We start from the raw sequence: 17,554 nt of genomic DNA on the forward strand, positions 1-17,554 counted from the left end.
GCTCAGCAGTTAGCCATTGCGTACTTATAGTTCCAGTGTGTCTCCTCCATAACTCCAGAACTATAAAACCTAGCAACCTGAAACTTTGCATTCATACCAAGGGAACTCCAAGGAAGTGCATGAGTGAAAATTGGACATTTGGGTTGATTAAAAAACCCCTTTTGAAGATAATTAACAGCCTTATTTAATTATATCCCTTATCAGGCGCATCCTCGTCCACCTCACTCTTTGGGGTCTGAAGGCGTTTCCTGGGTAACCTCGCTGGGGTCTGAAGCCGCCATGTTTTTTGGCCTGCTCAACCATTCCTCGACATGGAACAGGCCGCAACGATTTCTTCACGATGAAGTTTTTTTTCTTTTTCACTTTCCTCACTCATGTTATTGATTGCCTGTTCATCATGGCCATGAATCGCTGCACACATCGCTTTTGTAAGTGCTATAGTTTTCAAATTAGGAGGTTGGACAGATTTCATGCATTAAATGATACGATTTTCTATGATCTACTCTCACAGCCTAATTAAAGGATATCATTGAAATATTTTTTTGGTTTTGAGGATCGGATATCGTCCGGACTAAATAAGTGTTAACATCTGGAGTGAAATCTGATAATTTAAAGAAACGAGTCTTGTAACTAAGTTGATATAGCTATTTACTTTAAGCGAGCAAGGCTATGTTCCCTCCTTCAACACACACACACACACACACACACACACACACACACACACACACACACACACACACACACACACACACACACACAAGAAATTTCCAAAGCATTAAACTTATCTTTTTCTACTGTTTGGAGAATTACATCAAGTGAACAAAAAAAAAATTTATGAATGTGACAAAATTAACCAGCTTCATTGAGCTGTACAATTTAATACATTCACTGCTTGACATCGTGCCCTGTCCCCCAGAGGGAATGCCGATCCATAACATCGGTCAGATCTGTATCGATATTTTCTGAGGTTTCATGAGGTGCTCCACAAGGAAACAAAGCGAATATGGTGAAAAACGGACGTTATAAAATAAAGTTACAACATTTGAGCAGAATGCGACGAGATAGATGTACGACGTGACGCATGCACAGATGAGCAGGCAACGTGCTGGATTATCTGCAATGTATATTTCATGGGTGATTAAACTTTGCGATGTCTCCACAGATGTTCGACATTGAACAGCAACTCTTTTGTGGATAAAGCCATTCTTTGAACGAATTCATTTAATTTCTTTAACTGCTGCGGGTGCGGTGAAGACCGGCTTTAAAGTTAAGGGTTCATATATGGTATGCAGCCACAGCCTGGCTAGCTGCTCCTTGTCAGCCATTTAATTGGAGTGCTTGCTTGAGTGCTTAAGTCACTTGCAGAACACCCTACAGTCAATAGCGGAACCGCACTATGTTATCCTGAACGAAAAGTTCACTCATTGCAGATTATTTTGCCACGTCCCGTCGTCCCGAGTGAGTGGCCCGTGCCCCGACGTCCCGAGCGAGTGGCCCGTGCCCCGTCGTCCCGAGCGAGTGGCCCGCGCCCCGTCGTCCCGAGCGAGTGGACCGCGCCCCGTCGTCCCGAGCGAGTGGACCGCGCCCCGTCGTCCCGAGCGAGTGGCCCGCGCCCCGTCGTCCCGAGCGAGTGTCCCGCGCCCCGTCGACCCGAGGGAGTGGCCCGCGCCCCGTCGTCCCGAGGGAGTGGCCCGCGCCCCGTCGTCCCGAGGGAGTGGCCCGCGCCCCGTCGTCCCGAGCGAGTGGCCCGCGCCCCGTCGTCCCGAGGGAGTGGCCCGCGCCCCGTCGTCCCGAGGGAGTGGCCCGCGCCCCGTCGTCCCGAGGGAGTGGCCCGCGCCCCGTCGTCCCGAGGGAGTGGCCCGCGCCCCGTCGTCCCGAGGGAGTGGCCCGCGCCCCGTCGTCCCGAGGGAGTGGCCCGCGCCCCGTCGTCCCTATCGAGTGGCCCGTGCCCCGTCGTCCCGAGCGAGTGGCCCGTGCACCATCGTCCCGAGCATGTTGTGAAATAACACCCGATTTCCGAGCCATTTGCCGTATTAATGTATTTTCTAAATTACCGAAGCAATTTTATTTTTTCCACCTGTCACACGCAGCTGTTTATAAAGATTAATATTTGTGAACATATCCCTGAAACATCTATATAAATGCAACGTTGTTTTTCAGTGAAAACTACTCAGTTTTTGGGTTGGATACAGTTTGTACTGCAGTCGATAATCATACGAACACCAACCTGCGAGTTCCAGAAAAAAAAAATTGCCGATATCGCGGCCAGCCGTGTGTGTGTGTGTGTGTGTGTGTGTGTGTGTGTGTGTGTGTGTGTGTGTGTGTGTGTGTGTGTGTGTGTGTGTGTGTGTGTGTGTGTGTGTGTGTGTGTGTGTGTGTGTGTGTGTGTGTGTGTGTGTGTGCCCTTCTGGTAAAACGACCAAAATCACGAATCACTGCTCACCTTCACTCTTTCATTCCTCTTTTCCCCTCCTTTGGAATAAACTCCTTCACTCTCTTCAACCCAGAGCCTGGTGTTGGCTTAGTGGTTAGGGTGGCGGCTTGGGATCCCAGGGTCCTGAGTTCAAGCCCCGTTGGCTGCTGAATTAACACCAGGGGGTTGACTCAGCCTGTCATCCATCTGAGGTCGGCGAAATGAGTACCAGTGTACTGGTCCCGGTGTATGCCCCGGTTAGAATAGGTATACCATATCCCTGTGTGTCGTAAGAGGCGACCAGGGTTGGCGTCAGGAAGGGCATCCGGCCATAAAACATTGCCTCAAGAAAAAAAGCCCAACCCCTGCACAGCAGGGAAAAATGGCTGTAAAAACGGTCATTTTATTATTAATACTCTCTTCAACCCCACTCTTCCCTCCAGGTCTTCAAAACATCTGTTCACCACCATCTCTTATCTTCCCCCATCCAAAACCATTATCTTTTCTGCCCCCGTTAATCCACCCCAAACACACCTCCTTCATATTCCCTGCTTTCCTTCCTGAAAGTCCCTGTAATGTCCACTTGTATACCCCGTGTTCTCCACCCCATCCCTCTCCCTTTCACAGATCTCCTTACGTCTCTGTTCCACAATGTTTTTTCCTTCCCTCTCCCGCCCTTCTTGTCTCTTGCTCCCCTTGTTGTACGTTCTGTGTTAGTTCTCATACGAGCCTCGATAGTGTCTCCAAAAAAAAGAAAGAAAAGTCACCAGATGTCAGACACGACTTGATGGAACGGGGATAACTAGATGTATTATTTACACTTGGTACCTGGATAATTTCACTTTGTACTCACCGACTGTTTAACATCCGTATTTCCGCATCTTTTCTTCGGATCTCTGCCTTGGCAGTTTTGTATAAAGCAGAGATGTTGAGTTTCAGCTGTGAGTTTTCAAACTGCAGTGTGGAGCTCTGTAACATATTAAATACAAATTGCCGTTCAATCTTCCACAAATGACTCAACATAATACAGGTTTTTAAAAAGCTCAGAATATTTGTACAACATAGTGTGCATTCATGGCAGGAAGTTGCAGATGTAATGCACTTACCTTTGAGCTGTCTAGTCTGGTTTTGATTCCCGAATTCACTATAAACTGTCAGATTAGTGCTTTGTATGGAGTACGTCACATCATCAAGCATGCCGAACCTCTGATGGACGTCAAGTGCAGCGTCCGATTCTCCAGCATTAGTTAACGGATGTTAAATATCCCATGGTGTCTTTTGTCCAGAGTCGGCGAGTCATCACCGGCACCCTGAACAAATTGCAAATTCCTCCTCAAATTAGCTTTAGTCAAACGTCAGGCCTGACTATCTGGTTCATCAAAAACTTTCCCTGGTGAACCACAGGAGAGGGTGGGAATAATTTGGCCCAGTTAAAGCAGTGGTGTTAGTAGTCCTCATCTGTGCATTCATGGAATAAGTGATTTGGCTACAAAGCAGAGGTAACAGTTCAATCAAATATTTAATCCAATAATTTAATCTAATTTTTCTAAAACAATTTTACCATGGTTACTGACAATTCCAGTAGCGTTTCATGTGACCATACCTCGTCAGATTCTCATTTGGTTAACATCTCCATCAACCCAGTTGAAGTTAAAAAGCTGTTGTCTGATTTTAACATGAATAAATGTTCTGGCCCTGATAAAGTTTCACCGATGTTACTCAAATTAGCAGCTGTTAGTTTAGCTTAGCCTCTGACTAAACTGTTTAATTTGTCTCTCACATCTGCTACTGTTCCTTCTGACTGGAAACTGGCCGGTGTACTTCCATTATTTAAATCTGAAGATCCTCATGACATGTAGTGTCTTTTGAAAGTCTACACCCCCTTTTACAATTTTCATCTTTTGTTGCCTTATAGCCTAGAATTAAATTTCATCAAATCAGACTTTTTCCACATTGTAACCCACAACTTCTAAATGAAAAACAAATTCCACAAATTTCATAAATTTATTAAAAATACAAAACTGGAATATCTTGGTTGGATAAGTGTCCACCCACTTGAGTTATTCTTGGTGGAAGCACCTTTGATAGCAATTACAGCTGCGAGTCTGTTTGGATAAGTCTCTATCGACTTTGCACACCTTGATTTGGCAATATTCGCCCATTCTTCTGTACAAAACTGTTCAAGCTCAGTGAAGTTGTGGTGAGCGTTGATGGACAGCAATCTACAAGTCATGCCACAGATTTTCAATTGGATTTAGGTCAGGGCTCTGACTGGCCCCTCAAGAACATTTATCTTTTCTATTCCTTAACCACTTTGTAGCTTTGTATGTGTTCTTCGGATTGTTGTCATGCTGAAAGGTGAACTTCCGTCCCAATTTCAGCTTTCTTGCAGAGGGCAGCAGGTTTTCTTCTCGGATTTTTCTGTATTTTGCTTCATCCATTTTACTTTCTATCCTGACAAGTGCCCCAAGTCCTTGCTGATGAGAAACATCCCCATAACATGATCCTGCCACCACCATGCTTCAGTCGGGATGGTGTTCTCCCCATAACATGATGCTGCCACCACCATGCTTCACAGTAGGGATGGTGTTCTCTGGGTGATGTGCTGTGTTGGGTTTGTGCCAAACGTAATGTTTTGCATTTAGGCTAAAAAGTTCCATCTTGGTTTCGTCAGACCACAAAACTTTTTGCCACATGGTATCAGAATCTCCAGTGGTTGTTTACATACCTCATACGGGACTCAAAGTGGGCTTTTTTGAGTCATGGTTTCCTTCTTGTCACTCTACCACGCAGGCCAGACTTGTGGCGTGCTTGGGATATTGTTGTCACATGCACACACTGACCAGTCTTTGCCATAAAGGCCTGTAGCTCTTTCAAAGTTGCCATTGGCCTGTTGGTGGCCTCTCTGATCAGTCTCCTCCTTACTTGGTCATCCAGTTTGGAGGGACGGCCTGATCTAGGCAGGGTCTTGGAGGTACCATACGTCTTCCACTCTTAATCATTGCCTTGACTGTGCTCGAGGGATATTCAAGGCCTTTGAAATATTTTTATACCCATCCCCTGATCTGTGCCTTTCCACAACTTTATCGCAGAGGTCATTTGAAAGTTCCTTGGTGCTCATGGTTGAGTCTTTGCTGTGAAATGCACCACTAAGAAGAGGAAACATACAGGAACAGCTGATGTTATTCTGAAATAACCATAATCACTGCAATTTAACACAGGTGGAGGCCAATTAACTTGGTGTGTGATTTTGAAGGTGATTGTTTACACCCGAGTTAATTTACAATTACTATTTAAGGGGGAGGGGGGGGGTTGGACACTTATCCAACCAAGATATTCCACTTTTGTATTTTCAATTAATTTTCTGAAATTTGTCGAATTTGTTTTTCACTTGGAAGTTGTGGGCTACGATGTGTAAATAAAGATGGAAAAAGTCTGATTTAATACAATTTAATTCCAGGATATAAGGCAATAAAAGATGAAAAATTTGAAAGGGGGTGTAGACTTTAGATAGGCAATGTACAACTACCGTCTGATCTTATTCGTTCTATTGCTGGCAAAATTTTGGAAAGAATTGTTTCCGGACACCTTGTTAATCTTATGTATTGAGGGGTGGAGGAGTTGGGGGGGGGGGTGAGAGTCATTTCACATTGCCAACATGGTTTCTTGCCCAAACACTTTTGTTATTGATTTTTTTTTTTAATTACAGATTGGTCAAAGGCTTCTTGAACCTGTGAACCACTATTTTCTTTTCCAAAAATAACACAAGTATGGTGTATGCTGAGCGATGTTTAACTGGTTCCAGTCATATCTCAGTCATAGGTTACAACGGGTTCAGTTTGTGGGTTCTCATTCTGATTGGGCTGTCGTCCATTCAGGTGTACCCCAAGGATCTGTACTTGCTCCTCTACTTTTCAATTTGTTTGCTTTTCATCTTTCCTTTTGTATTCTGTCTAATCTCAAACAATAGGCGCACAACACTGTTTTGTACAGAAGTATCAGAAATCACAGTGATGACAAGGTGGTACTCCAGAATGACTTGCAGCACATAGAATATTGGTGCAATTTAAATCATATGGCTCTCAACTTAAATAAATGTAAACTTGTGTGCATTACTCGTTCTATAAAGCCACCCAAGCCAACTCATCAAATTGGCATTCGTACTCGAGGTAATGTCGATAGTTACAAGTACATTGGTGTTAACATTTCCAGAGACCTCAGATGGAAACAGCACATTAATTGTGCCACCTACAAAGCTACCTGACTTCATGGTTTATTATGGAGTCATCAAATCAAGAAACCCTAACATTCTCACTACTCTTTGTTGTTCTATTGTTAGGCCCCTACTTGAGTATGTTGTCCCTGTCTGGTGCCCTGCCCTCTCATTAATTTTTGAATTTAGAAGTTTTAGAAACTTATTAATAAAATATTTATTTGCCCTCAGTATAGGTGTGGTCATTGCACAAATTGCTTAAAGCATTTTTAAAATTCCTATTATCTGTATTGTTCGTTTTATTATTGATATTATTATTATTATTGTGGGCTTACTTCTTGCTTGTTTCGAGTTGTTTATTACCTCCGCCACTGAAGGTGGAAGGAGGTTATGTTTTCACCCTTGTCTGTCTGTTTATTTGTCTGTGTGCAAGATATCTCAAAAAGTTGTGGACGGATTCGGATGAAATTTGGTGGACAGGTTGGGTGTGTGACAAGGACGAACTGATTAGATATTCGTGAAGATCAGGATCCGGATCTGACTAATATAATTTTTTTAAATGATCCTTCACCATTGAGAGATATGGCTAAACCAAAATAGAGCATGATTATTACCTGCGCCACCAAAGATGAAGGAGATTATGTTTTCACCTCCTTTCTGTCTGTTTGTCTGTGTTCAGGTTATCACAAAAAGTTGTGGATGGATCCAGATGAAATTTGGTGGACAGGTTGGGTGTGTGACCACGACGAATTGATTCAATTTTGTGAATATCCGAATCCAGATCAGATTACTATAATTTTTCAGCAATTCTTCACCATTGAGAGATAGGGCCAAAACGATATACAGCACGATATCTCAACAATGTATTGAGCCCGATATGTTGTCCTGGATCAGGAATTGTGTTGCAGAGGTGTGCGCTCTACCGAGTGCCCTTTTTAGTTTATTTTAATGTTTTCATGGATTTTTATACTCACATGCAATATATCCATGGTTTATATTATTGTTGTTTTTGTGGATCGTTTCCTTATTTTGGCAGTCTTGCACTTTGGTGAATAATGAGAGTAATTTAGTTATGCACAGATATTAATTTAATTTTAACCGATTTCCGGTACTGTATGACGTTTTTCATACCTGTGAAATAATTTTATGAAATTAAAGAGATATAAGAATGCATGATGAGTTTGGATGCTTCAACATCCTCTCCGAAACACGGTTTTAAAACAGAATGCTGCGCCGATGTGGTTTAGGAAAGATGTAAACTCCCAGACTGGCAACACAAGTCGGTTATTCAACCACCAAAGAAAACCAAACAATTCACAGAACACAATACCCCATGCACGTTCAAGTATAATAAAGACTATTTAAAAAAAAAATCCATCAGGTTAGTGCTAATAAAGCAGTCTTATGTACATCACATTAACTCCCACCCCAATCTCCTCTCCTAAATTTCCAGTTTTCCCCACTGAGAGTTTTCTTCTGTATCCGTTTTATCCACGACATGTATCGTCATGCATCTTCTCCTGCCCACATCCATTGTTTGTCCAAGTCTCCCTCTTTATTGGCCTTCAAATCTGCTGTTCGTATTTCAAGCCCCCTCGCCCCTCTCTATTGTACAAATGCAAACCTATTTTCCTTATTTTTTGGGACGTTTCATTTCAAGGGTACAGCCTTGTGAGCGTGTCAAACTCTGAAGACTCGGCCTAGTGACAGGTGTACTTATATTTTTCTTTATTTATTAGACATCCTATATATGTAAAATGAACACTTGTTTTCCTCTGCACACGTTACACATCAAGTGCAGCGAATTTCACCTCCTTGAGCCTTGTATTTGTTGTTCTTTTTTTTTCCGAACTCTTCTGTACACTGACCTTGAGGCTCGCTTGAAAGTTCACCATCTACATTTCCAATTGAATCCATATATAATGGAGCAAGTGCACGTGATTATCTATGTATGTATATATGTATGTATGTATGTATGTATGTATGTATGTATGTATGTATATGTTTGTAAATCCGCTCTTCACCCATTGGTTGGACAGCTGACCTGACGTCACCCCAAATTGTAACCTGAAATACTTAACCTACCCAGAGGACCCAAAAGACCCCCCCCCCCACCGAGGACCCAAAACACCCTAAAGACCAAGAAGACCCCAGACCCAAAAATGTGATTTCAGGTCCCTGAAATGCATCTTTTTGGCACTGTCCTGAAATGCATCAAATCTTTCATCATTTCAAAGCGACTCTATGTATTCATAGAGGGCATCGTAATGCTGCTTAACCGCTCCAACATCTATTCCAGGTTGTTGGAGACATCCGTTCACTCGATCAATGTTGCCAAGTAGATCAGACCAGACAGCGCACATGATTGCTGTTTCGGTCAGTTCCATCTTCTCAGCCAATGCTTTGGCTTCCAGTCTCACTGACGGAGTGTCTTTAGGGCGCTCGGCTATTTCATTAGCGCCTTCTTTATGTCCTCGTAGCTTGCGGAAAACGCTTTACAAGCGTCAGCGAGAGTTGACCACCTCGTATCAGACTCGGACAAACATTTGAGTTTGATGGCACATTCATCGAGTGACTTATTTAAAATGGCCCATCTTTGGGGAGATGCTGACATAAAGTTATACACGGCTTGAATAAGTCCGAAGTATTTGACGGCTTCCAAGCAACTCTCTGCGGCAGCGACTCCTACCAGATTCAAACTGTGTGCAGCACATGGTACCCACTGAGCCAATGGATTAATTTTACAGACTCTTGCTTGTACGCCTGAATAGACACCGGACATGTTGCTTGCATTGTCGTATGACTGCCTTCGACAATCCATGAGATCAATCCCATTGGTTTCCAGTACCTCTTGCAATTTTCCAAACAGATATTCACCATCGTGATGCTCCATGACGACATACTGTAGAAACCTTTCGACGGTGCTACCATCTTGCATCACATATCGAAATATTGCCGTCAACTGATCGATATGCGAAACGTCTGGCGTCGAATCGATGGAAACACTATAATATTCAGCATCTTTTATTTCTCGCACAATGGTAGATTTCACTTTTTCGGCCAGTAGTAGGATAAACAAGTCGCATATTGTTGATGACAGATACGATACACTTCCCTTTCCCTTGTTCCCATACACTTCAAGATGCTGGGTGAGAAATGGATCAAATTTTGAGACCAGTTCAAGACAACCAAGATAGTTTCCATTGTTAGCACAACCCAGCTGCTCAGTCGTGCCCCGGAACGGAAGCCCTCTTTCGGCGAGGAATGATATTACAGCGACAATTCGCTTCAGGACATTAGTCCAGTAAGCTTCCTCGTGGAGGTACCGCTGTTCAAATGATGTGTGAATCCTGTGTGTCACCTTCATTTCGAGCGACTTTTTGATTGCGAGAATATGGGCAGTCCCACGCTCGTGCGACGCGAGACGTGCAGAGGCATTCTTCCAATCATTGAATCCGATTCGAAAATTACTGTGATGGCTTTGGTGATCATCGCCGTCGGGACATAGGAGTTTGCACACGTAGCAGTAAAGTTTACCGTTTAATGGAGAGAACAGCATCCAGTCCCTGTTCACCATTTCCCCATTTGTAAGTTTCCGCTGAAAGTGTTCGCGCCGAAAATACCGTGTTTTATCTGGATACACTCGGGCCGTATACGAAAAATCTGCGTTCCTATCTTGGCAGGGAGGATTCTGGATGAAATTATCCACGAGTTCTGCGGAAAGAGTCCATTCAGCAGGATCAGGATTGAAACTACGAGCCGCAGCCCTGGCTGCAGTTGTTCCAATGCTTCTCTCGTTGCTTGATGTGACGGTATTGGTATCATCAGCTTTCGAAATGTGATGCAGTGCGAGATTACTTGATCCCTCAACATTGATATCAGAACACTCTGCATGCGCACATTCCGTTTGCTCATCTCGACTCTGGTGAGGTGAAAAAAAAAATTCAAGATGGATCCAGACAGTCTTTTTGTTTCTGTTTCACGCCTCTTCTTTTTGTCGCGTTTGAAAGTCCCACTTTCATGGTGCCGAATATATCTGTCGGCCATAGTCAAGAATAAAAAACGACAAATAAGAGCAAAACGAAGAACTGCAAGCGTCAGGATGCTCGATAACTCACAAGAAAGTAAGAGGGTGCCAGTATGTTCATACTCAGCACGAACGTTACTCCACCCATCAGCCAGACGATAGCGGCGACGCCTGTGATGTGATCACATGGTTCCCACGCTCGCTGTCGACGATCACTGTCTGGCAGCGTGCCAGCCGCCTTCGCTCACGGTGTGTACAGCCTTCCTACACATGTCGAGTCACATAATTAAGACTGAAAAAAAAAAGAAAAAAAAAAAACGTCGAAATTTTCGTAGGCCAAGGCCCGGGCATCACGAGCCTGGTGGTTAATCCGGCCCTGAATGTTACCACATCATTTCCCTCCTTTCATCAAAGATTGGGGGTCATGAAGGCTTTGCCCCAATCCCATCATCCCATCCTGCAGTGCAATATTGTCCAAATAATGATTCAGAGGGTGTAGCAACACACTCTGTTCCAACACTGCTTTTATACAGACAGAGTGTTTGTAACTAATCAACAAAAGTTGGGAGACCTGCAGGAATTGTTTGCATCAACTTTCAAGGCTTAATTTACTTCCATTGCTGTAGAATAGCTGCAGTTGCTAACCCTAAACTTTTTTTTCTTTTTTTTAACCTCTGGCAGTTTACCGCTTAGCTTTGTACCAGTTCAGGTTATTCACTGGACTTAAACTGCTTAAATTTCAGTAAAAACTGCAAAATGGGGGTGTTCTAAAACCTTTGACTGGTAGTGCATGTGCACATATATATATATATATATATATATATATATATATATATATATATATATATATATATATATATATATATATATATATATATATATATATATATGTGCATATGAGGCACCATGAGGAGGAGTGATGGAAGGGACACATCGGCCATTTTGGAGTTAATGCCATATAGCACTATTTTAACCCTTACCGCATCATCCGAGCCTATCATAATCATATCATTAAAAAATGTCGCTTAAATCACTCTTTCTCGTGGGGCCTCATATATATGTACAGTGGGGAGAACAAGTATCTGATACACTGCCGATTTTGCAGGTTTTCCCACTTACAAAGCACGAAGAGGTCTGTAATTTTTATCATAGGTACACTTCAACTGTGAAAAACGGAATCTAAAACAAAAATCCTGAAAATCACATTGTATGATTTTAAAATAATTAATTTGCATTTTATTGCATCAAATAAGTATTTGATACATCAGAAAAAACAGAACTTAATATTTGGTACAGAAACCTTTGTTTGCAATTACAGAGATCAGACATTTCCTGTAGTTCTTAACCAGGTTTGCACAGATGCAGCAGGGATTTTGGCCCACTCCTCCATACAGATCTTCTCCAGATCCTTCAGGTTTCGGGGCTGTCGCTGGGCAACACAGACTTTCAGCTCCCTCCAAAGATTTTCTATTGGCTTCAGGTCTGGAGACTGGCTAGGCCACTCCAGGACCTTGAGATGCTTCTTACGGAGCCACTCCTTAGTTGCCCTGGCTGTGTGTTTCGGGTCGTTGTCATGTGGAAGACCCAGCCACGCCCCATCTTCAATGCTCTTGGTGAGGGAAGGAGGTTGTTCGCCAAGATCTCACGATACATGGCCCCATCCATCCTCCCCTCATTACAGTGCAGTCGTCCTGTCCCCTTTGCAGAAAAGCATCCCCAAAGAATGATGTTTCCAACTCCATGCTTCACGGTTGGGATGGTGTTCTTTGGGTTGTACTCATCCTTCTTCTTCCTTCAAACACGGCGAGTGGAGTTTAAACCAAAAAGCTCTATTTAGTCCATGGGCCCAGGCATATATCGGTACCATCTGAGGAAACCAAACTTTAGGGCTACTAAGTTATTGGTAGGGACTATATGATTATTTCAATATGTGATAACCGTTCCAAAGAGCAGCTTAGTGTATGCATTTTGCATTTTTACCATTTTACCATTCTGAGATATTGACGTTTTGGGGGAAAATAAAAAAAAACCAAAAAAAAAAACCGAAGACCACTGGGAGGAAGTGGCAGATTTGAAGTCCACGCAGGAGGAATCAGACACCCGAATGCTTCTGCATGCTCTGCATGCAGCAGAGGCTGGGTACAAGGCTGTGGTGATCACTGCCGAAGAAACAGATGTCCTCGTGCTGTCTTGCCTTCAATAAGGACATCCCATACCCCATGTATCAGATGTGTGGTACGCAAACCCACACACGGTTCCTAGACATTGACAAGCTTGCTAGATCGATGGGAGACAGTGTCTGTGATACCCTGGTTGGACTGCACGTGTTCTCCGGTTGTGATACAGTCAGTGCCTTTGCAGGCCGGGGAAAGATGGGCGCCTTGAAGCAAATGAAGTTGGATAAGACCTACCAAGAGGCCTTCAGTCAGCTCGGTCATTCATGGGAAGTATCCACTGAGCTTATTCAGAAGCTGCAAGAGGTCACCTGCCACATGTATGTGCCGTTTACAAACACCACGGAATTCAATGAACTCCGACATCAACTCTTCTGTGCCAGACGGGGAGAGATAGAGTCCAGTCAGCTTCCACCATGTGAAGACTGCCTCTTCATGCACATCCTCCGTGCAAACTACCAGGCTGTTATTTGGAGACGCTGTCTGCAATGCCAACCCTATGTTCCAAGTCCCAAGGATTGTGGATGGATCACTGATGATGACGGGAAGCTGCCCATCGAGTGGATGCAGGGTTCTCCAGCACCGGATGCAGTGTTGCAACTGCTTTCCTGCGAGTGTGGACGGTCGTGCAAACTCCCAGACTGCACGTGCCTTGCCAATAGCCTGAAGTGCACCGACATGTGCAAGTTGCAAACCTGCAGCAACCAGCCCGCTGATGTCGAGGAAGAGGTTGTAGACCTCGAGGACTCTGATGCTGATAACAGTGATGAAGACTAGACAACTGATCCATGGTGTGAATGTTTTGGAACAATCACAATGACATTCATGGCGACAAATATGCACGAGTAAAACATAGTACATAAACATGCCACAGTAGCGTGGTGAAATTTGGGTTATCCGTAAATTTCACATTTTGGACGCTTGTTGGAACTAGGGTAGGGGAAGGGCAATTCCTTTAACTGTAGTAAAACTTGTTAAATGTTCATAAATGTTTTCCTCATACAACATGTGCATGTTGTAGGCTACTACGGTTCAGTAGTACTACCCAGGGAACTTGTATGATAATATTATAAATTAAAATGTACTGAAAATCACGAATCAGCAACATTTTGAGAGGCCCTATTGTTCGCCCTTTTCTGCCATAAAACAAATTCTGACTTCAGCAATTACAGAAAGGATTATTCGGATGGTATAAATAAAGCATTTCAGACATGTATTTGTGGTTTGCAGTTCATCCTAGCCCCATGTGGAAACAGCAATTGCATCATCAGTGAATGTTTCTGAGTTTGCCTTTTCGCTTTCATTATGCGGAGGGTGGGTACATTCCAGAGATGATAACTACCAATAAGCTGCCAGTCTGCAATGGTTATCACATCAAAATATGATATATATATATATATATATATATATATATATATATATATATATATATATATATATATATATATATATATATATATATATATATATATATATATATATATATATATATACACCAATTCAAAAATCATAACCAGGATTGGTTTCCTCAGATGGTACCGACAAGTGGAATTTCTGGCCTGGGCCCATGGACTAATTTTGGGCTTCTCCCATTCCTCCTCTGGATCATCCAGATGGGCATTGGCAAACTTCAGACAGGCCTGGATATGCGCTGGCTTGAGCAGAGGGACCTTGCGTGCGCTGCAGGAATTTAATCCATGATGGCGTAGTGTGTTACTTATGGTTTTCTTTGATACTGTGATCCCAGCTCTCTTCAGGTCATTGACCAGGTCCTGCTGTGTAGTTCTGGGCTGATCCCTCACCTTTCTCATGATCATTGAGGCTCCACGAGGTGAGATCTTGCATGGAGCCCCAGACCGAGGAAGATTGACTGTTATCTTGAACTTCTTCCATTCTCTAATAATTGCGCCAACAGTTGTTGCCTTCTCACCAAGCTGCTTGCCTATTGTCCTGTAGCCCATCCCAGCCTTGTGCAAGTCTACAATTTTGTCCCTGATGTCCTTAGACAGCTCTCTGGTCTTGCACATTGTGGAGAGGTTGGAGTCTGATTGATTGAGTGTGGACAGCTGTCTTTTATGCAGATAACAAGTTCAAACAAGTGCAGTTAATAATGGTAATGAGTGGAGAATGGGAGGGCTTCTTAAAGACAAAACTAACAGGTCTGTGAGCCAGAATTCTTACTGGTTGGTAGGTGATCAAATACTTATTTCATGCAATAAAATGCAAATTAATTATTTTAAAAATCATGCAATGTGATTTTCAGGATTTTTGTTTTAGATTCCGTCTTTCACAGTTGAAGTGTACCTATGATAAAAATTACAGACCTCTACGTGCTTTGTAAGTGGGAAAACCTGCAAAATCGGCAGTGTATCAAATACTTGTTCTCCCCACTGTATGTGTATGTATATATATATATATATCTTCTTCTTCTTCTTTCGGCTGCTCCCGTTAGGGGTCGCCACAGCGGATCATCCGTATGATCCGCATAGTGATTTGGCACATGTTTTACGCCGGATGCCCTTCCTGACGCAACCCTGGTCGCCTCTTACGACACAGGGATATGGTACACCTATTTTAACCGGAGTATACACCGGCCCAGTACACTGGTACTCATTTCACCGACCTCGGAAGGATGACAGGCTGAGTCAACCCCCTGGTGTATTAATTCAGTGGCCCAACGGGACTTGAACTCAGGACCTTTTGGATCCCAAGCCGCTGCCCTAACCACTGCGCCAACACCAGGATATATATATATATATATATATATATATATATATATATATATATATATATATATATATATATATATATATATATATATATATATATATATATATATATGGCGAGTCAAAAGTAGTGGCGAATTTCTGTTTTTTCGGCTCTTGGATTCTTTCTGGGAAGTCATGTTAATAATTGTCTTGCAGATTATTAATTTTCGTAATTTATTTATTTTTGATTTTGTTTTGCAGGTTATTGCTGCGAGTTTGGAAGGTTACTGAATTTGCACCAAATTGAACCATGAATTTGTTAGGGTTGTTAGGAATGAAAAAAAAAATTGTTAGTGGGGCGGTGAGAAGAACGAGTATTACACATTACACAAAGACACAGATCGACGTATCACATCAAAAGAGATGATTGGACATTACAGGAGCGTTTTAAAGTTCAGCACAGGTCGATACATCATCGCTCTAATGTCAGCCGGCCCAAGAAACTGAGGCTAAACTTCAAGGTCGATGAGGGAGGGGTAAATATTGTCCGATTGGAAAAAAAAGTTCACCAGGAGAGTTTTCTCCACTATTCCAATGAATACCGGGGGTTGGAGCTTAGAAAATCCGAAGTTGAGGAATAAGGACCACCCTAAAATATAAATATAAATATAAATATAAATATAAATATAAATCTCAGACACACCTCCTGACTGTTATGGTGAGCATCGCTGCGGATTATGTCTCGCACGGTAAAACCGCATAATCTGCAAAGAGCAACCATCTGTCTGCCACCCAGACGATTGTTCCCACTAATGCAAACCATTCAGCCAGAAGGCATGTGATGTGATCGGCGGGTAAATCGTGCGGGTGTAGGACTATGTCCAATTGGGATCAGGGAAGTGCTCGTCACACTCATGTTTCGATATATATATATATTTATATTGTTACGGTTGTGGAAATTCACAGATCACCATTCAGGTTCCCCGAAGATCAGTTACGTCGATAAGTGTGTGTTCCAGGTTAGATTTCCCCACCGATGTATAACGGGCTGTGAACCTTTGAGGTAGTGTTATTCTTTTCTGCCTTTTATTTTAAACAATCATCTCCTCACCATCTTCTCCACAACCGCCATCATCTCCTCACCATCTTCTCCACAACCGCCATCATCACCTCGCCATCTTCTCCACAACCATCATCTCCTCACCATCTTCGCCACGTCCGCGTGAAGCCGGTGGTTCCAAACACGTCCGCGTGAAGCTGGTGATTCCTAACATGGCCGCGTTTGACGGCAAGATCGGATCAGAACGGTGAAAGGGGTGGAGCCAGCCGGGGGGTGAAGAGTCGAAGGTGAAAGAGCAATCACCCCCCCCCCCAGAACCCGATAAAAGGCCGTGCTGAAACGCTGAGAGTCCAGTCGAGTTGGTGAGTCGAGTGGAGTGTTGGAGTCCGGAGAGTGGAGTTTGGAGCCTGGAGTCCATTTGAGCGGTTGAAGAGACGCCGAGTCATCGACAAGAAACGAACGAGTTGGAGAAGAGCGCTGGGAGAGAGCATTCAAGTTCGCGCTGCGCTGGTGTGGTGGAGTCGGGAAGAGAGCTTGGAGAGTTCGGAGGTTGCAGTGCGGGCAGAGACATCGAGGGTCGCCCAGCGAATCACCAAGAGGGTGGCAGGGAGCCCGCTCGGTCTCTCGGAGCCCCTTCGGTCAACCCGGCCCCGAGCAATTATAAAGGCTTACGAGCCCGGTTCTTCCTTTTTTTCTTGCGATTTGCATGAAAGTCTGTGGCGCCTTGTCTACCAAGTAGAACTGACGAAGTGCATGTACATAATAAATAGACATCGGCTGTAGATTTTTGCCCGTGTCTTTTTCCCCATCCCCCCCCCCCCCCATTCATTGCATTGCCTGCATGCCTGTGTGGAAATAAATGTCCCCATTTGTGAATGTCACCTGCTCGTTGCGTCCCTTCCTGCATTGACTGCCACAATTGCGTTTGGAATAATTAGCTGGCTGATTATAAGCTGATA

General features: G+C 43.5%; 1 protein-coding gene across 1 annotated transcript in view; it reads right to left on the bottom strand.

The window, feature by feature from the left end:
• Window positions 1–17,554, bottom strand: part of LOC147011300 (uncharacterized) — a 50,016-nt gene that overhangs the window by 26,295 nt on the left and 6,167 nt on the right. Inside the window, exon 4 of the mRNA XM_085857804.1 lies at window positions 3,267–3,382. Within this exon, the coding sequence (XP_085713930.1) occupies window positions 3,267–3,382 (116 nt within the window). The remainder of the gene's footprint in view (window positions 1–3,266; window positions 3,383–17,554) is intronic.

This window comes from Eptatretus burgeri, chromosome 15 (genome assembly GCF_056783735.1).
Source record: "Eptatretus burgeri isolate ZD-2024b chromosome 15, Ebu_testis_v1, whole genome shotgun sequence".
NCBI classification, from domain to species: Eukaryota; Metazoa; Chordata; class Myxini; order Myxiniformes; family Myxinidae; genus Eptatretus; species Eptatretus burgeri.